At 35.7% G+C, this 27680-nt stretch overlaps 1 protein-coding gene across 2 annotated transcripts; it reads left to right on the top strand.

Annotated features, from left to right (window-relative positions):
* Positions 1-467: 467 nt before the first annotated feature.
* Positions 468-25770, top strand: LOC140151160 (tRNA (uracil-5-)-methyltransferase homolog A-like). Of its 2 annotated transcripts, none has more exons than XM_072173392.1 (17): positions 468-608; positions 11816-12206; positions 12808-12902; positions 13739-13814; positions 14322-14437; positions 15351-15509; positions 16518-16566; positions 16726-16789; positions 18026-18061; positions 18366-18586; positions 18935-19044; positions 19725-19831; positions 20534-20655; positions 20807-20882; positions 21925-22044; positions 23605-23701; positions 24341-25770. In XM_072173392.1, exons 2-17 carry the CDS (start codon positions 11841-11843, stop codon positions 24510-24512), a joined length of 1986 nt encoding a protein of 661 aa, XP_072029493.1. In that variant the 5' UTR covers positions 468-608; positions 11816-11840; the 3' UTR covers positions 24513-25770. The 2 variants fall into 2 exon arrangements, with proteins under 2 accessions (XP_072029493.1, XP_072029484.1); XM_072173383.1 differs by having other exon boundaries at positions 19722-19831.
* Positions 25771-27680: the final 1910 nt, after the last annotated feature.

The following is a 27680-nucleotide window of genomic DNA, read 5'->3' as shown; positions in this document are numbered from 1 at the left end:
TTTTTTTCTGTTCTGAGGTGGAGCAATTTTTTTTTGTCTGACTGAGGTGGAGCAAAAAAAACTACCATCCAAGCCCCTGTCCCCCCTCCCTTGATATCAAATTGGCTTTTGGCTCGTCATTTGCATGACATATGGGTTATCATGGTAGTATATTTTCTTAAACGTTATTGATGAATTTTTAGTCTTATTTAAAATATTTTTCATCATTTAATATGTTGTTGTTCTATTTTACTTTATTTACGCACTAACTTTATTTTCTTAAAATACCTAATGTGGCAACAGGAAATTTCTGACCTGATTCTCAACGTTCAGACGATCTTTTATTGCAATGGCAATGAACATGAACAGCTTTTTATTCTGGTTACCAGCGAGAAATTCCCGCTGATGCGAAATCGAGGCCAGAAAACTCATACTCAGTAAGCATTAGTCAAAAGATTGTAATCCCTGGTAATCCCTATCGACTGCTACACAGAATTTTAGAACTTCGCTGCATTATGATAATAAAAATGGCAGCGCCCTGTGACGGCATGAAGACAATTTCGTAGCAAAGATATTGCCATCATAATTGGGTTAACTACAGTAGATATCCCTCAATCAACGACGCAATAGTAAGTCTTAGTAAGCAAAAAACAGAGGGGCAAAGCCAGCAATCAATGACATGCAAAGCAGCAAGGCATCTATTTATTTTTTATAGGCATTGCGGTTGGATGCCAACTTGCCAAAACTAAGTCTAAAGGGCGGTCATGCATGCCATGAATGATGGGCCGTGGCCGTGCACTGCATGCACACATGCACACACAGCATACAATACATGCCTGGCTGCATGGCATACAATTGGTTCCAGTAACTGTAACTCGTCGTACCTAGAGTTACAGTTCACTCTATTATTATCTTTTCCACAAATAAGAAACATCACAATATGTGGGCTCATTTTGGGCTCTCTAAGGATGCAGCTGAGGAACTCTAAGACTAAGGACAGTTTGGGCATGCACTGACGATTTTAATCCCATTGTACCAGGGTTTGGGCGTGCTTGGATGATTTTAATCCCACTGTACTAGTCTATACTCCCAAAGTTGAGGTAATTCAGTATCGAAGTTACGTAATGTTACTATGACGTCAACGGGATCACGCGCTAGAGTAATGAACCACGATCGAAATGATCACCACATAAAGTATATGTAGGTATCCCAGGCACACCTTAGTTAACACATTTGCTAGTCAGCGCAATTCGCCGAGACCGGGGCCCAAACACAATGCATATTTACATAGAAATTTGAATTTTTTTCGAGGATAGGTCGGTGAAGGAAACCTACATAAATATGTTTTCTATACTTCACTTGACCCAAATATATGATTTTTTATGGTGATAATCAAGTCGCACATGGAATTTTAGAGGATTTTGATAGCAGTTCCATTAAAAAAAGCTGCTATCGCCATGAGACTAAGATCTAGAAACACCCCTAAATGCCGCTTTTGGGGAATTTTGCTAGCAGAATCTTTTTGATGAAAGTCAATCTTTGACAAGATGTAACTTTGTTACGGAATGTGCTATGACAAAAATGTTTTCAGTTTTGGCTTTCTTTACTCAAGGGCTTTAATTTGATATGTAAAATGATGCAGTTTGATGGGAAATTTGAATTCACCTAGCATACCTAGTATATGGCACTCGAAGGCATACCAAAGTAGCGTGATCCGGTAACCAAGAGAATTACGTAACCACTTCGATGCTGAATTGATCAACATTGATCTCATCTTTTTAGTGGGTTCAAAATTCCCAGGGTTGGCAAAACCTGCAATCTTCATGGGAGTAATTTACTTAGTGCAAAAGTGGTCAAAATATTGCTCTGCAAAATGTCTTGATTTTCATGATTTGGATTTATCATATTGAGCAGCATTCTACTTGTCATGTTTCTCACTGTGTAGAGAGGGTCTACAGCATCTCTGAGGTAAAACTGACAAATACAAGGTATATTTCTTGATGCTTGAAGTTTGGATATTCTTAAACGTACAGTGCATCCCTATGTACAGCTGCAAGACTTCAGGTCAGTAGATGTCATTATGTTTATGATAAAGACTGAAGTCTTGCTGGCAGGACTAGGCATACAATGGCATACTCATTCTGCATAGTAGTATTTAGACAAGCGGCTAGGGGACACAGGGGTAACCTTGTCAATCAACATGGGTCATTCTATTGAATTAATTGTCCACCAAAGTTTAAAGCCAGTGACATCACTAATACGTTTATTCATGATCAATGCAATCGATCAGTGTTGTAGTCAAGGACCTCATGTCCGAGGCCAAGGCCAAGGACTTGGTGTCCGAGGCCGAGGCCAAGGCCAAGGACATGGTGTCCGAGGCCAAGGACAACCCTCCGAGGCCAAGGACTTTTGTCTCCGAGGCCAAGGCCAAGGACCAAGGACTTTCATAATAATGAACCATACTAAACCGCCCTATCGAGGGGGGGGGGTCATATTGTCGTCAACATAAGGCAATTTTATATGCACTTTTAATAACGCTGCACAGTAAGCCTATTTATAATTTAATAAAATAAACATGCCTAAAATGGGCTCGTTATCCTAGTTTCAACCAACAAAACCCAAGTAGACCTATGTTGTATTTTCAAACTTGTTCATTTATATCGATTTGTTTCTTAGTCTTAGGGAACAATCCAAAAGTTTGATGAAGTCTATAAACGAAAGTCCTTTCGCTAAAACGCTAACCCCTCCACCCTCCCCTCTTACGTATGTGTCAAATATCTAACAATCCAACCTGTATTCATAGGATACAGTGCCGTCGCTATGGTGGATGGAGGTGCGACCATGGACTGTAGAAATTTATTTTCTACAGTGCGACAATGCTAGGATATTGATCACGTTTATTAGGGTGCATCAAGTGCCCCTCATTTCAACCATATTTTTTGCTCCTAGTGTCAAACTGTGCCATTTAACTAGAAAATCATCTCCTCCAAATTTAAATTCAATCGGAGGTCGTGAAGGGGGTCCACCGTGAGCTTAATGTTCGGACAGAGGCAACCAGGAAAAGTTTGGCCGGCAGCTATTGTATTATGTATACAGTTATACAGGTTAATAGCTGCCTTTAGGGAAAGATTTTATATTACTTCATATCTCAGACAATACTCAATAAAAAGCAAATCGATTTGAACTAAGCAAAAAGGCAGCTATTTTCAAACATATTTGAAGTCATAATAATAATGTTAAAAGCACCTACCATGCACAAACTTGTAGTGCGCGATGGACCCATTTTCCATGCAGAAACGGCTGTTAATAGAGAAACATGCACATGGCAGCTATTATTATGACTTCAGATATGTCTGAAAATAGCTGCCTTTTTGATTAGTTCAAATGGATTTGCATTTTATTGAGTATTGTCTGAGATTTGAAGTACTATAAAAACTTTCACTAAAGGCAGCTATTAATGTGTGTGTATAACTGTATACATAATACAATAGCTGCTGGCCGGACTTTTACTGGTTGCCTCTGTCCGAACTTTAAGCTCACGGTGGACCCCCTTCCCGACCTCCGATTGAATTTAAATTTGGAGGGGATGATTTCTAGTTAAATGGCACAGTTTGACACTAGGAGCAAAAAATATGGTTGAAATGAGGGGCACTTGATGCACCCTAACGTTTATGGAAGAAACAAATATTCTATTTTATTTTTAAATATTTTCTTCCTTCTACCTTTTTTGGCACAAAAAAATTAATTAGGACTTGCTGGATTTTCAAATAAAAAAGAATCAAAGTGCGGCACAGCTGCTTACAAAATTAACTTACAAGTTGCAGGTTGCGAGTACTGCACACTATATTGATTTAAAATTATTTTGAAGCAACCACTGTAAAATTTCAATAAAATACTAGAATTTTAAAACTATATATTAAATCCTTAAAAAAGATCATCTTTGACCGATGTTTTACAACTTTTTTTTACAAACGTAATCTGACTTTTCGACTCCCCTTCCTCCCTAATGGAAGGACTTTCGTTAATAGGACTTCATCGAACTTTTGGGTTATTCCCTTATCTAGACAAGTAGTGAAGATTACACTATAACACACTTTATGTGTGTTTGATCCGCAATCCACATATCTATATACCATTTTAATGTCAAAAGCTAGACAGTTAAGTGGTATATGACAAAGCAGCCAAAAATGGGCACTGATCTATCTTAAGATCAAACACAGCAAAATGTAGCTGATGAGATTAATAATAGATAAAATTCATTTGATCACAGTTATTAATCGAAACACCTCCTACAGTAGCGTCCAATGAGTTTCTTAAAATAAACACAGCCAAAAAAGAAAGTCTCCAGTAGTGCCATCCCCATTTAATCAGATTCGGATGAGTTTATGGCAAAATAATTTATATAATAATTTTCTATACACCTTCCTGCGAAGATTGATACCAAATTTGATATCAAAAGTTTAATCATCATGAGCAAAGGAGCCGTTGTTTGGAAATTCGTGCAATTTTAAAAATGACAAATTACGAATTGACCACGCAAAAATCAATGCATGGTATCAGCTTATTATGTGGCCTGAAGCATGCCCGTACAGGAATCATTGTACACTTGCCTGCGCACAATTGAAAGAGCGGGGTAGTTGATTTGCATTTTGAAATGCATGGGCAAACCTTTAACCTGCCGGCCTATTCAGGCGACGTAATTCTTGGCACTCACGCTAGCTCTGCTACGTGATACAATTCCTATGTCATTTTTAAAATTGCATGAATTTCCAAACAAATGTTTCTATGCTCACGATGATTAAACTTTTGATATTAAATTTGGTATCACTCTTCGAAGCAGAGTGTATAGACAATTATTATATAAATTATTTTGCCATAAACTCATCAGAATCTGATTAAATGGGGATGGAACTACTGGAGACTTTCTTTTTGGCTGTGTTTATCTAAAGAACCTCTTGTGTCTATTCGATATTCCTATTTTAGGAATCATATTGGCTGAGTGGAATCTTAATATAAAACCACATATTTGGCCTCCATGTACATGTTTTGCAAAGAGCAAAGATGATAGGCCTACATGTAGTTAAGAGTGCACCAAAATATTGACATACTTTTTTGCATTTCAATCAGGTACAATAAAAAGCTATCATTGTCATGTTTTTCTAAAAAGTTTTAATTTATAACTAAACAGCAGATTGTACTCTTTCACTTTTTAAACATTTGCCTGTATTTTTGATGATTGCCTGTCCTTGTCGGGTCCTTGTTGTCGAGGACCAATAACTTTGAGGTCCGAGGCCAAGGCCAAGGACTACATGTCCGAGGCCAAGGACTACATGTCCGAGGATCAAGGACCTCAAAACCTGTCCTCGAGGCCGAGGACAGTACTCGAGGACTACAACACTGCAATCGATAGGCAATTATCCCACCGACGCGACGGCAAATCGATCTGCATAGCAGAGCACCACTGTGCGAAATGACAAGTTTAACTCGTGCACATAAACTTGCATGGAATAAAATAAATATAAAATATTACAATTTGAAATGAAATAAAAAATTATAATGTAATGATAATGTGTGCCATGGAAAGTTATCACAATGTTAAAATAATTCATTCTTGTTTTATTTCATATATCACAAAACATACATAAAAAATAATAATATTGGCTATAGTGTTATTAATATTATTATTATAATTATCGCAAAATTTTGGGAAATTTGTACAAACTAAGACAATTTTGGTCGAAAATTTTGACTTTTGGTATATCAATGGGTCCAAATTTCTTGAAAAATTGGTATATTTATGGGTCCACTTCCAAAATCTCAGCGGCACGTCCCTACCAAAACCAAACTTGAGTACCCCCGGGTTGTTTTTTAAATCGTAATCATAAAGAATAAATAAAGTCATGACATCCTGCTGCTGAATCCAGTCTACCAGGTACCTGGCTGAATCGTAAAGTATAAAAGCGTGCCGCCATACCTCATCCACGATCTCGATCACATAGACACAATAGATGAAGTATCTGATTGACAAGGTTACCCCTGCGTCCTCTAGCCGCTTGTGTATTTAGTACTTTAATAAAGTTAATTTTTGATTTAATACTTCCGTGGTCCGAGACCGAGCTGTTCACCAAGCGTACAGTCGTACACACAGAAGAGATAAACAATCACATTGATAAATTAACACACTGACTTTTTGTCAACAACAACTCAACTTCAGTTGACCCGGTCCAGGCATTGTTTGTAGGGGCGGCACATAGTAGGCGATCTTGTCACTTCTATGTGATCGCAATTTACCAGTGCGTAACTGGACCACGAAAGTAATAAAAAATTAACTTTAGCTGAATTATCTAGCCCTCTCCCCTCCCCATGCTCCCGCACGAAGGCTAGAAGATCGTTGTTTTGAAAATGGTAGAGTTCGTTGACCCTGGCAGGTTGGTCGGCAATAAGACCCGAAAAGAAAGCTTAATAATTTACTAAAGTCTATGTCTACGATATCTACTCAACTATTTTTGCATGCATCGATTCCATTAATCGAGATTAATATCATGCTTGATTTTAAAACTTTCACATGTGATTTTCTATGGTACCGTCAGTGTTGTGAGTCGGTAAATTACCGGTGAATTTACATGGTAAATTACCGGCAATTTACCGCCATCTTAATTTACCGTGGTAAAATAAGGTAAAATAAGTAAATTAAGTAAAATATGAAATAAAAGGATTTTCTTTTATCAAAATTTCAGATAATCTTGTTTTTGTTTGTTTGTTTTATATTAGATGCCAATTTTGTTTTCAATATTTGCACAACTTACTTGAAATAATGATTTTGTAGACCCCCTTCTACCAATAACTGCCCATACTGTAGGCCTACTACATAGTGTACTACAAAAAGCTAAAGTGTCTGTAATTGTGCATTCAGCTGATCAACATGTTCTTGTGACTTGCAATTTATTAATTTAACACTCATAAAAGCAAGCAATGAAACAATAACACCTCAAAACTTTAAAAACCAGGCTAATGAAATTATGAAAGCACTGAAAGCAGCACCCCAAGCCCCCTTGATGGTGCTGCCAAATTTTGAGGAATTGATCATGGCTTGACTATATCTCACAAGCTTTCTATTTTATAAACATTAATTTTAAACTGTACAACTCAAGACAAAATTTCCCATATTTTTTTGTTTCAAATATACCCCTTTTGATTTCACATCATTCATATAAATGCTCTGTCTTTGTTTTACCAAAGTGTTCCCTGCGTATGTTGGGTACCACTTTAAAACATCATCATACATTCTACATGTAAGTTGTAGTTAGCATGCTTGAAGAATAACTTTTGACTTATTTATTTCTAACCAGATCCAAATTATGAATGGCCAGGTTCATTACCATCAGTCATGAAATAGGCTATACAGTGGAAATTTCATGTGAATGAACACAGCCTGACATATCGTGATGTTTTTTTGCGTACACTAAGTGATGTATGCCAGCGAGTGCGACTGTGCTGGCGTAACTCCCGATTGGTTAGCATTGTATCCAAGGTCATGGGTTCCGACGGCGTGTTGTAATTTGAAATACGCGAAATACAATCACGGTTGGATCGAATACAGCTTTTGAAAGTTGTGTTCATTCAATTGAAATTCCTAGTATAAGTGATCTACCACAAAAATGAAAATGTGTAGGGCCTATGTGATTGCATAAAAACTGAATGTAGTTTTCTCAGATGGTATAGTCTTGTGCCGAGTGGCTAGTCAGGCTCTGTGTCCGGTACGTATGAGAGAAAACATTGAAACACTTGCTTAAAATGTACGTAAATACTACATGACTTTTGTTTCACTTCTTACAACTTCAGCTTTATTTATGACGCTGATTTTCAATCTGGAAAGGTATATTCAACAAAACAGGACTGTGTTCAAGTATCTACCGTATTTAGTCAAATAAACGCCCCGAGCGTTACATTTTCCCAAGGGGGGGGCGTTTATTCAAGGTCAATTTTAGAACGATAATTCCTGTTAAAATCATTAGGTAAACTAAGCTAAAACGACGAACTATGAACTAGAAACACTGACTTCTGGCTCACTTCCGGGTTTCTGATCCAGATTTTCGCCAATTATTGACGCTATTATCGACCATGTGCGCAACTTGGTAAGCTTACTACACAAGATAGCATGGAAATATTGGCATTTTTGAAACATCTTGGTTGAAAAAAGTGGTGGGGGGCGTTTATTTGAGGGGGACGACTATTTGACGAAATACGGTATGTAACTCTTAATATGAAAAGAATTGAATTTTTATCATTTATTTGAACTTTTTTTTTTTTTTAAATTTGGTACCGGGCAGGGAATTTCCTGCCGGGTAATAGGATTATCGGGCGGGACTCGAATTCCCAGGACTCACTCACACCCTTATCAACAGTGGTGGTAAAAGCATTACAATTTATAGGGAGACGAGCATGTTTTGTTCCGCTTTTGCTACTTGCGTGAATGCGCGTGCGCAAAAAATGCAATTTCTGCATGAAGGTGAAGTTTGCTATGTAAAGGGCCAGTGCATGCGAAGTGTGCAAAATCGTGCAATTTTACCATATTTTGGTCCAAAACATGGTGTTTTGGGGCTAAAAAGGAACATGTACATGGAAATTTGGGGGGGGGGGCAGGCCCATGTGGCCCAATGGTAATTCCGGCCCTGCATAAGTGCATCATCAAGAAAGATTCTGATGAAATTAGTGAAATTCTACCATAAGTAGGCAATAAACTGGATAGAAGTTTGAGTCATAATAGGTTTTGTCTATATGCAATTTAGCGATTGTCACCGTCATGACTGATGCAAGTTTAAAGCTTACGCGCACAGCATGGCATGGACATTTTTACATTTTTGTCAATTTTTCATTGAAAAATTGGAAGAGGGCATTTATTAGAGGCGGATTGTACAAACAATACCGTACAGTATTCACTCCGCCAAGCATGCAATAGGGTGATCTCAAAAATTTATCAGAAACTTTGGCTGGCTACCAGTTGTAGTTCTTGCCGAGTTGTATTGGTAAGTCAGACAAGCTAATTCTACAGCAACAAAATGACCCAGAACTCACAGAGATCAATCAAAGGGCATTGACCCTAGAAGAAGTAGAACAAAATTCTGTCTGTTTTTACAAATAAGATGGTGTGCTAATGAGGAAGTAGCGTCCACCTGATGCACCTGCCGATGAAGAGTGAAAGGAAGTGCACCAAATTGTGGTACCAAAGTCTACAACACATAGCACATGACAGTTCTATGGAAGGGCATTTGGGTGTTAAGGCCAGAGTAATGGAAGACACATTCGTCCATGCCCGAATTTGAGATTTCTTGATATTTATCAACACTAAGATGTATTCTTTCACTTGAAACTGATAAAATACAACTTGCTAATATTTACTCATATTTTTGCTTGATTTATATCACTCTTTTCAACTCTAAAAAGTCACATGGCTCAAGACAGCTTTTAAACAGTAAATTGGCTGGAAATAATGAGTCAGTAATGCGCGAATGCGAAATATTGTGATTACGCGGCGCATTTCGCAACTCTGCGCGTATGTCCAACGTAGTCAAGGTGTATTCGGTATGTTGTTAACGCCAGCAAAATGTGGTGTAAACAAAACAAAAATTTGCAGTGAAAATGCCACTTAGATTTTTTAATTATTTTGAATTTTTGAGCATTGAAAGCAGACATTATAGATTGGTGCAAAAAGATGCATATTTAGACCATGCACCAGATACAGCTTTTACAAGGGTGAAAGCCTTACCGTTTTAAAATATAAGACATTTTGTGGATAATTTTGACATTTTTTTACTAAAACGTCGATTTCTCAGAGTTCACTTTTAACAATATTGCACGATTTTTGTGACAAGATAACTCGAATAAAATGCAAGCAAAAGGTAAACTTTTTGCACTATCGTTTAGAGTACATCAAAGTCTTGGGAAGGTTTTCTCATTTTTTTAAAATATTTGTTTTAAACAAAAATATACAGCATTATGTCCAATATTTTTAGCTTAATAGAGTGACAAAATTGCTTTTTTCACATGTTTATTTTCAATATTTTCAAAAAAATAAAAATACCTTCCTTAAGTTCATGTCTCTTCATGAAAAGCTAACTGAATTGTTTTTACTCCGAATGGATTTTTTTCTAAGTTGTCACAAAAAAATTGGGGTAAAAAACTCAATATTTTTGAACAAATCTGACTCATTTCCTTTCTAAAAATGTATAGTTTTATATACTTTGGACATACAATTCAGAAATAATGATGCTCGAAAAGGTCCATGTTCTCTCCCATTATTCTGGCCTTAAGAAAACTCATGAAAGAATTCCGAGACATTTCTAGTGGACCACTCGCTGAAAAGATGTTTCTGAAAATTGCAAAACATGTCTTGATAATTCTTGATAAGTTTATCACTTCCAAGCTTAGAGATTATATTCCACATGAACAAAATAATATATTTGTTTGTTTTCATGGTATATGATATCTCACTTTTGAGATACTGAAAGGAGACATTATAGATTCATTGGTGCAAAAAGATGCATATTTAGACCATGCACCAGATACAGCTTTTACAAGCGTGAAAGCCTTACCGTTTTAAAATATAAGGACGTTTTGTGCATAATTTTGACATTTTTTTACTAAAACATCGATTTCTCAGAGTTCACTTTTAACAATATTGCACGATTTTTGTGACAAGATAAGTCGAATATAAAATGCAAGCAAAAGGTAAACTTTTTGCACTATCGTTTAGCCACATGTCACACTTGCTAAGTAGTAGGAAAGCCAAATCAGAAAATATCTCCTAGACCTACAATCCCCGAAATATGTCTTGAAACATTAAAGCGTCTTTAGGGGAAAATAAGTCCCCCCACTCCCCGTGCAATGTTGAAACGTGCAAATGTGTTCAGCGTGTCTCCAAAGTGTCGCAACATTGAATGATGGGGGTGGGGAAGGGAAAAGTGTTAATTGATGGCCCAGCTTTCTTCTAATTCCAAATATTCAACATTTTTATCCACATTAAAAATACACTATTGATTTCATTCAAGATGCCTAAAGCGTTTCAAGGACATATTTCGGGGATTGTAGATGTTAGTGATACAAAACCAATCATCAAGCAGCATCCTTACAGAGTCAATCCATTGAAAATTAAACATATCAAATAATGAGATCAATTTTAAGCTAGACAATGATATCATAGAACCAAGTAATAGTGAATGGAGCTCACCATGTATCTTTGACTCACTCATATTTCAGTATGTAACGATGTCTTCTTAATTTAAAAGTTCTGCATTTCTCCAGATAGACACATACATGTATTAAAGGGGCATTTCGTGATCCACAGCCTCATCCCCCACTTTTCCCAAAAAAAGTTGAGATTTTTACACCACTGGATACCACCTCTGGCTACATAATGTTTATTTACCAAATATTTCTTGCAGATTAATTCGTTTAGCAAAAATATCGCCAAATTTGAATTTCGTTCTGGTGCACCAGAACGAAATTACAACACATTGTCGCTCAGTGTAATACACATAATCATGCATAACTCACAGACGCAAAATCGGAATTAACTGAAATTTTGGAAATAAGCTTTTTTCGTGGATATCTACTGAAAAATGTCATAAAAGGAGGATGCTAGGATCACGAAATCCTCCTTTAATATAATTAGGAGTTTTAAGATTTTATTTTGATATAAAGTGAAAGAGTAATTGATTTTTCCTTTCAACATTTGAAATAAATTTCAGTGTATGGCTAATATATCAAAGTCTTGTTTGCCTGACATATGGGACAGATTAATGTTTTATACTTGTTTCTTTTCCTTTTTTGTGTGTAGATATTTCCTCTGATCATCACAAAACATGGCTGATTCCAGCGCAGATTTGAACAAAAATCAAGATGTAGGTGATGAAGTAAATACAGGGGAAAATTCCAGTGGAAATGGTGTGGAGGGTGAAGTGAAATCGCCAGCCTCAGCCTGTCAACGTGATGAAACGAAACCACAACCAATCTCTCAAAGTGATGAAGCGAAACCACCACCAATCTCTCAAAGTGAAGCATCTAATGTGGAGAGTGAACCATCAACATCTACTGAGGACGCTGAGGTCAAAGGTGAATCTGCCAGTGAACCAGTCACAGATCCATATCATTACACCAAGGGAGAAGAATTCACATCGGAAATTTTTAAGATTGAAATTAAAAATCTTCCCCGATACTTTGGATTCAGTGTAAGTTTCTTGTTTTGTTTTGAATTGATCCTTTTGTTTCTGTTTTGTTATAATCTATAGTAACGTTCTGTTTATAAAAAAGAAATCTGTTAATGATGAACATTGCAGACTTTCTGCTGTAGTAAATCAAGTTGCAATATCTAAATGTACTTCCATGTTATCACATTAAAAAAGCACTTTTTGAAGCACAAACCTGTATTGAAATTTCAAGAAACAAATTGGAATAGTTCTGGAATACCCTGCGCACAAGTACGCAAGTATAACCCTAACCGTAATACTAACCCACCCTAATTTTAATCCTAACCCTAATCCTAACCCTAACCTATTCCCTAAATCACAGGGTGCGCAGGGTATACCAGAGTTGTACTGAAAATCATGTTGGCATAAATAGTACCTTTTCAAATTGCTCAAAGCACTTAACATTTAATCCACTGCCACTAGGATATATCACACAATTGGGCTGCTAAAAACAATGGCACTTGCCATTTGTTTGACTACATGTAACAGCTCCCATTATACACCTATATGGAGGGGAACAAGTGAGATTAAGTTGAAGTTGACAGTGATGATAATTGGTGATAACACTATATTATTTCCACAGCAATTGAAGAAAATGCTTGTTAAGCTGCAGTTGAACCCAAAGAAGTTGAAGGCAATGAAGGGAAGAAATGGAAACTTTGGGTTTGTTACTTTCAAGTAAGTTTGTTCTTTATGCCCACTAAGTCACTAAACATAAAAAATGGGATTTATAAAATGCTTTTTTACAAAGTAGACCCAAGGACAGAAAAGAAGACAACTGAAGAACAGACAAAGAGAAGAGGTGAGGTTTAAGAAGGCATTGCAAGGTGGTGATGTTGTTTTCTCTCTGGGTACTAGTGGGTTATTCATTCAAAGAGGGGGCAGCAATAGAAATGGTCAGGACACTGCAAACAAACAGTTTACATACTGCACACAACTTTGTATCATTCCTTTTATAACGCATAGTCATACCTACCAAACAATATCCTAAAACACATCAAACTGTGTACAAATGTGACCTGCTACCACGAAATCCTCCATAAGTCGCCGCGACTTTTTACTCATTTCATTGAGTAGGTAGTTTCAAGATATTCAGTCTAAGTTGATGTTCTTTGTTTGACGTGCACCTGTACAACCCAGTAGTATTATCCTTAGTGAATGGCCCATTTTGCCCCAATTCACAAAGGATGTCAAACAAAGACTTGGTCAGACCCAAAATCTTGAAACTCAACAAAATGAGTATAAAGTCACAGCGACTTATGGCGGATTTCGTGGTAGCAGGTCATAAATGTAATATAAAGGAGATGTTACTGTAGATAATTGTTTTCTTCACATTTGAAACTGCCTCAGAAGAAGGAGCTAAAAGTTACATTTCATTATGCAAATCTGAGTTTACAAAATTGTCAATCATAATATTTTATAAAATATTCATTTTGATTGCACTGCTTTGATATGAAGAAATGATAAGTCCCTCATTGTAATATCTATGTAAAACAATATGTTTTGTCTCAAAGCTGTGAGGAGGACAAACAAAAAGCCTTGAAAGTATTGGATGGATATACATGGAAAAAGAGTGTGCTGAATGCAGTGGTGAGTACTGGGCAATTAAGCTAACTGTACATATATCTAGAAGCCTTAGCTTAAAGAGATGTGCAGAGCTTACTTGCCATATCATTACAATTTTACACATTTCACATTTGAATAAGAGGGAAGTTATGTTTTTAATAGATCATATTTTTGTGTGTTGATTGATGACAAAGCAATCTGGTCAATTAAGGCAATTTAATTAAACAAACATTATGTATAAATGCATGTCTGCACAGTGAAAGGCAAACAGAGACTTGCAGGAGGAGGATCATAATATGATCAAGTTATTTTGAATGTGCAATATTTAATTCCTGTGAATGTAAGTATGTTCAAGTGAACCAACAAAATATGCAAGTGTAAATGGCATCAAAACTGAATTTCCATAAAAAACAAACGGTGCAAAAACCCTAATTTATACAGTATTTTGCTTAACATATTAGAACATTTGCAAGCAGGATAGTCTACAGAGATGATATTTAAGATGATTTTGTGTTGATGTTGTTTTTCCAGCCAGCCAAACCAGTAGCAGATCCCATGGCAAAGAGTGCATTGAAAAGGAAGCAAGAAGAAGGGCCAGAGACTGATGCTAAGAAACGCAAAGAATCAGACATGCCAGCAGAACATAGGTATGATATGGCTTGATATTGTAGTGCATATTTAGATATTTTTATGTGAATTGAAAATTACTATACTTAGTTCTCTGGGTTAATAGGATGAACCAATTTTAATCTTTACCCAGAGTAGCCAGTGCACATAAACGTTGAAAAAAAATCTTTAAAAAAAACCCCAAATACTGAGCTAAAGAGGCACGTTGGAGAAGAGCTTTTTTTCAACGTTTATTAAAATTTGTTCTTTTAATTATTGATTAATTATTGAAATAAAATGTAGGAATGGAAAAAAAGGTATAGTGAATATCTTACAGTTTGATCAGCTCTTAATCGGCGGGCCTTATTACATTGCGGATTAATATCAATATGTTTTCTTTCGAGAATTGTCTTGTGACAACTCGTCAGAAGTATCACAAATTATTAATTAAAGTCCTATACTTTGCCTATTTTATTTACCACACACAATATAGACCAGACAGGTCAACTATATATTACTCTTAATGTGGATCTATTTTTCGGCGTAGTGATAAAAGGCTAACATTTCCCGCCGATTATGAGCTGATCAAAGTATAGCACCTTTATTGTGGGACACCTTGCATGGCTAACCAGAGTAACAATTGTCTGTCTGATGAGAACCTCTGTGCCACCGTAATGGATATGTATCAATGAATACCACTAATTTCTAAGTTTTGACCAGAGGTGTGAACCTCAGGTGTTTGTGTACATGTAATAAACACCTCAAATAAAGAAAGTCCACAGTTATGTAGCCAGTGCTACACCAAAACCTGATCTTTTTATGACAATTTGATTGATAAGGTCGTGTGTAGAATTTTGTTAGCTCCAATTTGTACCAAATTTGCTACCAAACACTCTAAATTGACAAAGATTGTTACCTGTGTATGAAAGTTAAAGCTAAATTCTTTGTTTGTAGATTGAACGATGCAGTAACATCGCTATGGCGACAGACCTATGCAGAACAACTAAAGAGCAAGCATACTAGCATGGTTGAATTCCTCAAATTCCTCACCAGAAGAACAAAAGAACAAATTGGATCTAAGACATTGATGATAAGGAATCCATCTTGGATACCGTAAGTATTCTTTGTTATATCAGCTGAATGTGATGGGTATATTAGTACTTTCATTGTGAAAGTCCTTAAATTTAATGATGTTAGAGAACCAATATTTGCTGGCAATGGGCTATTCCATTTGAAATCCATACACCCCCTGTGCAAGACATGACCTTTATAGCAATGGGCTATTCCAGTTGAAATCCATACACCCCCTGTGCAAGACATGACCTTTATAGCAATGGGCTATTCCAGTTGAAATCCATACACTCCCTGTGCAAGACATGACCTTTATCTTCCACACAGGGGGTGTAGATTTCAAATGGCGTGACCCATCCAGGTAACCCATTTAAAATGTACACCTCTTGTGTGGAAGATAAAGGCCATGTCTTTCATGGGGGAGGGGGGTGAATGGATTTCAACTGATATCTGTTAGTGCACAGGCCTACCACAGGTCACTTCAGTTGAAGGTGATGTTTTTTGGCCACTGGCGAGAAATATCTTTGCTTTTGATATCAGGATTTTTAGCTTTTTATAAGGCAGTTTAAGCTTCATTTTATGACGTTTATGAATTAGGTTAATGATTTGATGTGATTTTGTTGATGTTCAAATGACATATATCAATGCATTTGCTGTTTTTTTGTTTGTCATGCATGGCCTCAAATGGCATACATGTGTGTTGATACATTTTGTTATTTGATCTACAACAAAATCATATCCAGCCATTAACTTCTAACACCAAATCTTACTAAGATATACTTACTTGCTAGTGAAAGGAATAACCATGGATGAAAAAGATAACAGACCAGTAGAATAATCGCAACAAAACTTGAACATAAACATCATTTAATTTTTATGTTTTCAAATGTTATTTTAACATGAAGAATGATACTATTGATTCTAATTCCTATTCTGTCTGCCTTTTATTGTTTGTGATAAAGGGTTCTTTGTATAGTGAAACAGGTGTTCAAATTCCTTATACATGCAATATAGAAGTTGTATTTTTCATCTGTTTATTTGCATTTTTAGGGAAAAGCATGGTAATATGTGTTGTCCACTAGAAGATATCAAGCCATCGGTAAGTTGCATATATAACTCATCAATTATGGTGTTGTACCAAGCGTATGTTAAGATATATTACATAAAGCTGTTACAAGTGTGATGATCAACATATGATAAGAGAAATGTGCTTTTATGTGTAACATTGACTGTGATATGTTGTTGTTTTCCCTGCCAGCCTGTGGTTGATGGATATCGTAATAAATGTGAGTTCACCATTGGAATCAGCCCAAGTGGAGAAGGTGTGTACATGAATATTAAATGAAAATTTGATACGCTTGTTTTTGTGTTTGTTGTTTAATTCTATTCATGAGTGCTATCAACAAGACTTTCTCTTCAAGGGAATATCAGTGATTTGCCAAACCAGATCAAAATCATTTTTAGGAAGAAGCACAATGGTACTAGTGAATTTGAAGCAAACTAATGGCAAACTTGAAAGCAATCTGATAAAAACAAAATCTGACATCAAAATGAAGATAGGATAAAGTAATGCCAGAGATTTCTTTTATTGTGTGAATGAGGCTGTCCAATTGTGAATCAATGGTTAACCTATGTACGCTAGCAGTTGACATGAGGATAATAGTATACACTTATAGATCAAGTAAGTTATTTATGAGATATTATGATCAAATTGGCTATTTTGCTTATTAAATTTTGATCATTTGGTGGTGTAGTTAGGCAAAATATTTTGTTTAGAAACACTTTTTTCCTATCTTAATTTTGATAGTGATATGTTGTTGTTTTCAACCCCTAATGTAATAATGTACGATCTTATAATATGAAACTGGTTCATTTTGTTCAAACCCCACTTTTTGGCACATTTGTAATGTTTATATGTGTCCTAACTTACACATAAATGGAAACAGCCAAATACATTGTGGTTGTCAGGTTAACAGAGCAATTTTGTCATGTCATATTCAGACATGAAGTCCCCATAGAACTCCATGTTAAACATCCAACATTGCAAGTGGAATTTCTTTCACATTACCTTGGCATTTCTGCTTAATAAAATAGACAGAATCCTTTCCTGACAGTTTACTAATATTATTTCAGCATGTTGAGTAAAGTATAACAAAATAAAAATTTGATGGATTTAATATTAGAAGCAAGTACTCCTATGTTATGTGTGTGGTGAAGGGTTAGGGAATATCCCCCAAATACACATATTGAATGTACGGTGGAAGTCATTCAGTGATGCAACTTAAAACAATCTAATCTACAGGAGGAAAAATGTAGTTTTTAATGGGAGGCAAAGGTGAGGAAAGAAAATACATCGTGAAGGAACATTAGATAACAGTAGAATTAGAAAAGTATTTTATGTCATATGATTTGTATTCCTCCAATGAAGTGTCAAGAATCTAAAAAGGGTATAACAGAAGTAACCTTAATTTTTGATTTCGAAATGTTTTTGCACTGGTATACAAGAACTGGTTTATTTGAATTGACTATTTCTAATTTTTTTATGTTGTTTTATACAGAGAAAACAGTTGGCTTTAGGTTAGGCAGTTATAAGGGTAAGTGAGTTGGTAAGGTTGTGAAGGTTGTCACTTTGAATGTAAAAAGTAAAAAATTATATCTTGTCCTCGCTTTGAATGCCTCGGCGAACAACCACAAGTTCATTGAGCCAGTTGTCCATCAGATCAAACCAAAGAGTTAGTGTCTTCTGGTAATTGAATGATTCCTGCCGCTGTCCTGCTGTTGAGAAAAGCAATGGCGGCAAGGGGCTGATATTGAGTGAATATGTTATGTTTATATGTAGACAAACTGTTTATAATAATGTGTTCATCACCCAACTGTGTATACATTTGTTCCCAACAGGAGGTCAGATATCAGTGGTTGAACCATCCAACTGTCTACATTTATCCAATGCTACCAAGAATGTAGTCAAGTGTTTTCAGCAATACATCCGAGACGTGTCCAAGTTGTCAGGATTTGATCCTGTCACACACCATGGACATTGGCGTATGCTGACTGTGAGAACCAATAGCACGGGTGATATACTGGGCATTGTTGTCATGCATCCACATCAGTTAACACAAGTAGGTACAATGACTAGTACTATGGAGTCATGCCAACCCATTGTAGTTTCTGTGTGATACCTTTATATATCGCCGGCATATTTCACATTTTTTGTCAGATCGTATATATTTATCACACAAGATACAAGCAATAAGTTGAAGTACATACAACATAACACACACAAGGTTGCCCCATATATAATCATCCTTATTCAATGAACTTGATATTTTGTTTTCAAAGCCTTCCTTATGATGCCAATTTTAATATTATCACATTTGAGTTGGTTTATTTTTCGAAATCCTTTTCTAATGATGCCAATTGCAATGTTATAACATAATTGAGTTGGTTGATTTGTTGAAATCTTTCAGGATGAAATAGTGAAAGAGAAACAACAGTTGAGTGATTTCTTCCAATCAGGAGATGGTAAACAAGCAGCAGTGTCCTCTTTATTTCTACATCAACAGACGTCATCATCAAGGTAAGTAGATTAAGCTGCTAAAGCAAAAAAAAAATGTTTGTCTCAAAGCTCATGCGCGCATTTGTAAAATTGCACGATTTGAAAAAAAAGAAATGCAGATTTTTTTTTTTATTTAAATTTTTTTTTTCCCGAAAAATTCAGCGAAAATCAGATTTTTTGTCTCAAAAGACCATAATAATACCAAGTCAGGAATAAAACATAAACCATACACCTTTTCAAATCAAAGTTGTCCAAAGAGAGTTGCCATTTATTTATGGATGGCTCAGTTTATTATTCCGGGTTATCAATGCTAACACAAGCGTAAATGTTTAACCTGAACACAAATCTGTATGAAAGACATGATCAAGCATGGGATATGTCTTGTGTAAGAGATCTATGTTTATGTTGCCAAGTGTCAATTTGTCCAAAAGTAGTGCCGAGAAATTGCAAACACTTTTTTCATATTACTGTCATATTATGAAGTGCCAAATATGTTTTGTCCACCATTTGTACCCCCTAGCTTACTGCAAAAATAGGCCCACTGCACCTTGTTTTCCTAATTGTCTGATTTTGATTTTGAATGGTGTATATGAGCATACAAAGATAAAGTAGTCATATGTTATTGATACAGCCTCTTCTTATCATGATAGCAGTGATTCATACTGTCTTATGTTATGTTATGTTATGTTATATTTCAGTAGAGATGATGATTCAAGTCAGCAGTATGATCTCATCTTTGGTCAGCCTCATATTACTGAAAACATTCTGGGACTCTCATTCAGAATATCTCCAGATGCATTCTTTCAAGGTAAGTTTACACTGTGAGTCTAGTCGGTGAAATCTGAAACAAACTAAATTTCTCAAATGCTTGTACAGTTGGCATGCAACAGTCAACTATTTAGTGAACTAAGTGCTGACAAGATGGATTCAACATTCACACATCATTTGCATATAGGGATTACAATGTTTGTTTGTTTTTGGCACTAGTTGGACAGATAATCCATGAATGTTGCAAGCCTGATAGGAACACTTACCTTATGACATGCAGCGAGCAGAATCTTGGTCAAAAATCAAGTTACCTCCATACGAGATAAAGCAATTCCTATCATGGTAACTTAATCGTTGACCAAGATTCTTCTTCCTGCGTATGATATACTTTCATTGAGCAAGCTATCAATGGCTACCAGCCAGTTGGCATGTAAACAAACACACAGGCCTTGGCACACTTGATAGAAAACAACCCAACAACAAAGTTAGCATCAATTGTCAATCAGGGATTTGATGTAGTACATACCTGTTCACAAATAGCCAGGAGATCACTGCAAGGCAGTCACATCTGTGTGACACACTATACACCATTCAAAGGTGTTTGTTTAATATGCATATGAAGAGTATAGAGAAAGCAGTAGAGATCTTTACAACATTCTAGTCTAATTTACTGAGCTCAAGTGAAAACAAGATCAACATTAGAAATGTACAGTATGATATCATTATGTCATTTATCTTCCAGTTAACAGTAAAGCAGCAGAGGTTCTCTACAAGACTGTAGCAGAATTTGCTGAAGTCAATGAGACGAGTACAGTGTTAGACATCTGCTGTGGTACAGGAACCATAGGAATATCTCTGGCAAAGGTACAGTAACCTTTATCAAAGTAGTAACTGTAATTGTAACATTTGATTGTCCAAAATAGGTGTGATTTTTAAGATATCTATAAAAATATTGGTATCGGACGAACTTTGACAATGGTGTTTATTGCTTGTGTGTGTTTTTTTCTGTCTACAGCAAGTGAATAAAGTGATTGGCATAGAGGTAAACCAGCAAGCCATTAATGATGCCGTCTTCAATGCAGAGGCTAATGGTAAGTACATGTAGCTGCCATCTCACACAGAACAACACAACACTGACCTAAAATTGTCACTTGTGAAATTTCTTTATAATTACATGTACATATGTGATGCGATCAAGCAAAATCAGTCAGAACTCGGAAATATTGATTTTCAGATATAGCCAAACAAAGGCAATAATTTCCTTTTGTTTCCTGTTGTTTTGGAAACTCTTCAATTGCTCATATCTTTGGAACTGGTTGTTCAATTTCAATGGAGTTTTTTGCAAAATGCAGCTTTGCAAATGCTATTCACTATCCTATAAGAAACTGAAAATTTAATATTTATGAGTTCCGACAGATTTTGCTTGATCGCATCACACATTTCTCCAATTATTGCGATCTTGGGCAAGTGAAACAATTTTATTTGGCTGCAGCATCTTTTCAGTATCTCCCAGAATGTGCTGGACATACTCTATTTACAGTGTTTTAATGCTATTTGATATTTGAGATATATTGTCTCCAGCATGGATGACAGCGGTTCCCATGTGTCTATTGCCACACTATGTTTTCTCATTTGTGTGGCCGTCATTGATGGTGATTACAAACACACACCCTACACACACATAACCCTGGCAAAGAGACAGCAATTATACCTCACTTTTGAGTTTTATTCACCTAACTGCAGACACACATAAGTTATATTTGCAGACTCTACAGTGTTTTTACTGTGCCAGTGCAGAATGGACCTCTACTCCCGTCTGCAAACATTGTTTAAAAAGCTTTTATGTTATTTGCATTTTACCAACACAGTCCAGCAACTGTGGACATCTTCACCTGGGCATATGCAGTACTTGTGTCCCTATTGAACAGCATTTTCTCATGTGTGTGTCCCCAATTAATTTTTACAAAAGCACAATCCAACATCTCACCCCTCTCCCCCCTCTCCCCCCACCACACACTCAAAGTCAACATCATGTTCTTTTCAATTAATGTTATTAAACTTTACTTAAAGGTTACTTTAATGGTAACCCACACACATCTAATAGAAGCCAATGCTATTTCTTATTCCTTCAAGGTTTAACAAATGTGACTTACTCCCGTGGGAAAGCAGAGGAGGTGTTGCCAAGCATAACTAATAACTTGAAAGATTGTAAAGATGTGATAGGCATAGTGGATCCACCCAGGGCAGGATTAGGTATGTATTGCATAACAAATTATTTGATCTGAGATGTGTGTCACCAGAATTTTTTGTTTTGTTGTTTTGAAAGTAAGTTCTTATCTGGAGATTTGGAATGAAATATGTTATCAATTTGAACGGGAATAAATGATGGTCATAAGGATTGTTTAAGAAAAACTGGGTAAGGTGCTTATGAATAGGGTATTTAAATCTAGGAGTTGTGCAAATCGGAGATGTTGAAGCTAAGAAATCCCCAACATTGTGAAGTAAGAATTGTTGGTAAGAGCAAACAAAAAAACAACAAAAATACAAAACAAGTGACAAGCAAATTATTTTTTGGCAAACTTTTGTTTAAATTTTTTTTTTAAATACCTGGACGGGTCTGGACAGGTCAAATACATCAGTGTGTAACATCCAGGGGACAAACACAATGCTGATTAAAATTTGCAAAGACCTGCCATATTTTGTAACTGCTCAAATATATATGTTCCTTAATTCACTGTTTATATATTGAATTGGAAACATGGTGGTTTGCGACTTATGGTGCTCTGTACACCTTGGTAAAAGCATGCCATGCAGTGTTTCATTAAAATACCTGAAATCTCTACCCACTACCCAGACACTGAAAAGATAACTTTTTCAGCTTATGTCAATTTGACAGAGTCCAATATCAGTCTACATGCTGATAACTGAAATTTGACTGTCGAGATGGCAAATTTGGGATCTCATACTCTTCAGCTTTTGGCTTCAGGTTATGAAGTTATTTTCAGAATTCTTAAAAAATTAGCATCCTACTAAATGCGAGTGCATATTTTTTTTTTTAGGTCAGAGAGCATGCACTTATCTAAGGAATTTACTTAAGGTTGGTCTGAACCCTGGAATTATGAAAACTTTTGGGCCTCATAACTGCTAAATTATTAGTCTAAAGAATATAAAAGTATACATTTGTAGACTGGAAATGACTTGATGAATTCATCTGTGAGGTCCAATTTGGGCCAAAATGCTCATTTTGGAGAAAATCCCCAAAGCGGTTTTTGGCCCAAATTTTTCGGTAACGTAACAAAAAAAAATTGTTTGGCCAAAAAAATTTTTTTATTAATTTTTAAAAACTAGATAAAAATATCTAGGGACCGTTTTTTCATTTTTTTGAATTTTGACCAACTTCACCAAAAATATTTGAAATTTGGGTGAAAATCAGGCTTTTTTATGATTTTTTTGAAAATTTTGCATTTTTTTACCATTTTTGGTGCAACTTTTTTTGGCCAAACAATTTTTTTGTTACGTTGCATGCACGAAAAAATTTGGGGCAAAAAACCTGTTTTTTTGGATTTTCTCCAAAAATGAGCATTTTGGCCCAAATTGGACCTCACAGATGAATTCAGCAAGTCATTTCCAGTCTAAAAATGTATACTTTTATATTCTTTAGACTAATAATTTAGCAGCTATGAAGCCCGAAAGTTTCCATAATTCCAGGGTTAAGACCACCCTTAAAGAAAAGTGTTTGCTTTTCAACATGTGACTCATAGTGTACCCAGTTTCAGGATGCTTATCCATTGTGTTTCTATAATTATGTTACAGCTTTTAAGGTGTTGCAGGCAATCAGGAGATGTGATAATTTAAGGAGATTGGTATATGTGTCCTGCAACCCACACAATGCCATTGTCAACTTTATTGAGTAAGTATCCTCTTCAATCTTAATTCCAATATTTTAATTATTTTAATTATAATAATTCATAACTTTGAAGCTCAGTTCAAATTTTATTCTATTTTTTAACTGGAGAGTTGTCTTTATCAGAACTGGTTGATTTTCCAAAATGTGTTCACGATTGTGGCTTTTACATGTCCAACATGACCAAGAACTTTACTTAAATCTTAAAGAAGCATCCTAAGAAAATACAATGACATTCAAAGCCACAAGCTATTAGTGGGACCATGGAATATGAACTATGATTGATGTCAATATGCATTGCTAACAATGAAAAAATGTATGAAAAGTTGCATGTTTGGAAAGGAAGTGAATTTGGGAAAATCACCCAGTTTTGAAAAAAAATCCCAAATAAGTATAAATATCTACATTGAACCATATCTTTAAAAAAAGATATGGTTAAAAACAAAGTCACTCAATTTCCTTCCAAACATGCGTAAAACAAAGTCACTCAATTTCCTTCAAAACCTGCTTTATATTTTATTTAAATATAGACATTTTGGTAATCTTAAATTAATTCGCTACAATCTTTGGTTTTGAAAACAACAACTTTATCATTTTGAAATTTGATGAAAAACGTTTGTATTTCTATTTTTGTTATCATTGCAGTTTGTGCAGGCCAACATCCAACAAACACAAAGGTTTACCATTCTGGCCCGTGAAGGCAGTACCAGTTGATTTATTTCCACACACAAAGCATTGTGAACTCATCATCTTGTTTGAGAGGGAGTTAAAATCAACAGCAACAGCACCTGATGTTCCCACTCCATCTAATAGTTGAGATGAAGATGCTGTAATGTTCCTCCCTAAGCTGAGGCATTTGAAAAAGTTGTTTGTTTGCCATAAACCCTACTAAAGCATTTTCACTCCATCTTGGTGTAATTTTTCAAAATATTTGTTTTTGTTTAAAAAAATATTTCTCAATATGTGACCTGCTACCACGAAATCAGCGTAAAGTCACCGCGACTTTATACTCATTTTGTTGAGTTGGTAGTTTTAAGATATTTGGTATGACTAAGTTGATGTTCTTTGTTTACCGCCACCTAGGCGAGTGAACACCAACGCAGTAGCCAGGGTGTTTTGAGTGACTAACACCTTGCGACTTTACGCTGATTTCGTGGTAGCAGGTCACATATAATCTTATTTTGTGAAATGATGGTCATTTCCTTCATTGAAATATCCAATAGCACAAATTGTGTCGCTTACCAGAAATTTTGGGAACGAGAAGTTAAAAAACCAGTCTACCAACCGAACCTAATTTGCTTCTGCTTACTACTGCAAACAAACAATATTTTTTACAGATGTGACTCAACAGGAGAAACATACATCTCATGAATCATGTCAGAATGAAAGACATGATCTGGGTAGACTTTTAACCACCATTTCTTTTTAAAAACTTTAAAATAGCGCTTACCATATCCCGTCAAGTTGGCTTTGACTCATATATATTCAACTTGCTACCAATGTTATTCAACATATATCAAACATTTAACTTTTGGCTGTGATATCCATTTATTGCTTTATCATACAAACCCAATTTGAAATTCACAAGATCACACTCTTTGTAATCTATAGGACAGGATCTGTCAGAGAGCAGTGTGATCTGGCAGTTAAGGTCTTTGACTCTGGTGTAAGAGATCCCTGGTTCAATTCCTGGATATGGAGGATCCAAAAAATTATTATCCGCTCTCTAAGAAATTTGATAGTAATAAATAAAATTTACATAACACCTCAAACATAATATCCACAGTTTTTCTTACAAATTATTAGTGACAAACAAATTGGTACAGCTGTAACATTATATATTAATTGTGGAATCTTTTTGTTTTTAAGATTCTGTATTTCATTGAATATTGGGAGCATTTACCGAATAGACCTTTTCAAATCAAGATCGGAAAACTGCAGTATTTATTCAGTAAGCTTGGGGGTAAGATTAGTGCACAATAAATCAAGAGGAATCACATACCCTTTTGAGTGAAAATATGACGTATTTAGCCAAAATCAACATGAGTCATCACAGAAATATTTTTATGGTATTGAACTAAATTTGGCACTTCACAATGTGACAGTAAAAGAAAGAAAAATGCAAGTGTTTGTCGTCTGCGGCACATTTGATTTGGTCTTCGTGTGGTCTTCGCAATATAAATATCAATCTCTTGCACAAGCCATACCCAACGCTTGACCGTGTCTTTCACACGGATTTGTGTTCAGACTTAATAGTTGCGTTGATGACCCGCAATTGTAAACCGGGTCATCCATAACAAACTTCAGAAAACTCTGATTTGAAAAGGTCTATAGGGTGCAACTCTACTAGTCTTATTACAAGACTGTCCTACCCCAACCCTAACCCTAAACTCTGTAAACGAGGACTGGACTCAAGTCTAGCAAGTTGCACCCTATTTGGTAATTGTACCGAATATTGATAAAAAGAAATGTATAAAGTTAACATGAATGCTGGCCTTGTCCCTAGAATTTGTGATTGAGGTTTTTTTGTCACATGATTTATAGGGACTTGGGAGGGTTGCTGCAGAGCCACTGCCATTCTGTTTGGATAGCCATTTATTTCAGGGAGTGCAACAAGGTCACGTTTAGCAATTTTATTCAGCTTAATCTGTTTGAATTTGCTCACTGAAGTTGACAACATTGTCATATGTTCATATCAATTTTAAATAAAAAGTGACCCGTCGAACAGGTGTGGATTTTTTTAGATATTTCCTGTAGTTTGACAAGAAAACTACTCATTACATTCATTACATTCTGAAAGACAGTCATTTTTGTAACAAGTGAAATAAAGCTCAATGTTAATACCAAGATTACTTGTTTCTATTGTTTAAATTATATGATGTGAAGTGTGACACGATCTGATCCAGCCAGGCTGTAAGGTCAAAAAAAATATAGATTTGTCTCATGTTACCCACATTCATTAGATTTCTGATGGTGAAACATTCAAAAATTAAATTTTATTTCACAATTTTTATTTTATTTTCAAAATATTGCCATTGGCAAAAACAAAATGGACCAAAACTGGTGAGTTTTCAAGGGGTAACCCCCCTGGACACCTGATTCTTTGATAAAATAAAAAAACTCATACTGCATTAGATTTCAAACTACCACGGGACACAAGACAAATATTTTTTTTGGCTAATCACATGTATTATATTGCAAGGACTGTATGAAGGGACTGGAAATGATTCCTACTTAATGTACCCCAACATTGTACCATGCGAGTTGCTTGTTAATTATCCTTACTTTAGCAAGCATGCATAATATGTTGATCAATAGACCCTGATACAAATCCCAGCAGTTGCTTGTATTGTACAATGCGAAAAGGAGCCCACATATTTACTTGAAATGAAAGACTCTAGAAATGCTAACATGAATCATCAAAGAATTATTTCTGTATCGAAATCAGTAGGAAGTTAGAACAGAAAGAGAATGTACACATTCCAGGAAAATGTTCAATTTGTTTGTTCTAAGCATTCTACATTTCCCAAAAATGATCACATGATTCTCAATGCTACACAAATTTTGTTATAAAAATCATGGAAATTTTGCACCATTTACAAAATATTGGAATATTTTGATGATTTTTGGTATTGAAGGGCAACGTGAATAAATAATAAATCGAACGTTGTGCCCTCTGTATGTAATCGAAAGAGAATCCAATAACAGCAGCCATCAATAAGCCGTTTTTAGTCCCTTCATACACAGTCCCTGATAATAGTTGAAATCTGTACATCCTTTAGCATACATGGTTGCAAAGTTAACAATTCTTTAATGCCAATTTTCATAATGAATGTGATTGGTTTTTGCTCTTTTACATTTGTCTGTATCTCATTCACCAGTTTCCACCAGCTTGCTTGGATCAGATTGACTCACATATTAAAGCTACTTTGCCAGATTTGCCACTGTTGCAGTTATAGAGAAAGTATATATGACCCATCGCAGC

The sequence above is a fragment of the Amphiura filiformis genome, chromosome 1 (assembly GCF_039555335.1).
Source record: "Amphiura filiformis chromosome 1, Afil_fr2py, whole genome shotgun sequence".
In the NCBI taxonomy this organism is placed as follows: domain Eukaryota; kingdom Metazoa; phylum Echinodermata; class Ophiuroidea; order Amphilepidida; family Amphiuridae; genus Amphiura; species Amphiura filiformis.
The sequence above is the reverse complement of the archived record's forward strand: the minus strand, read 5'-3'. Positions and strand labels throughout refer to the sequence as shown.

What these genes read in the sequence shown, in the direction of transcription:
- LOC140151160 (XM_072173383.1), top strand. Translation starts at nt 11,841, where the DNA reads ATGGCTGATTCCAGCGCAGATTTGAACAAAAATCAAGATGTAGGTGAT. An exon ending in AATCAGCCCAAGTGGAGAAG is followed by an intron (nt 16,790 to 18,025) that starts GTGTGTACATGA and finishes TGTTTTATACAG; the next exon opens with AGAAAACAGTTGGCTTTAGG. An exon ending in TCCACCCAGGGCAGGATTAG is followed by an intron (nt 22,045 to 23,604) that starts GTATGTATTGCA and finishes ATTATGTTACAG; the next exon opens with CTTTTAAGGTGTTGCAGGCA.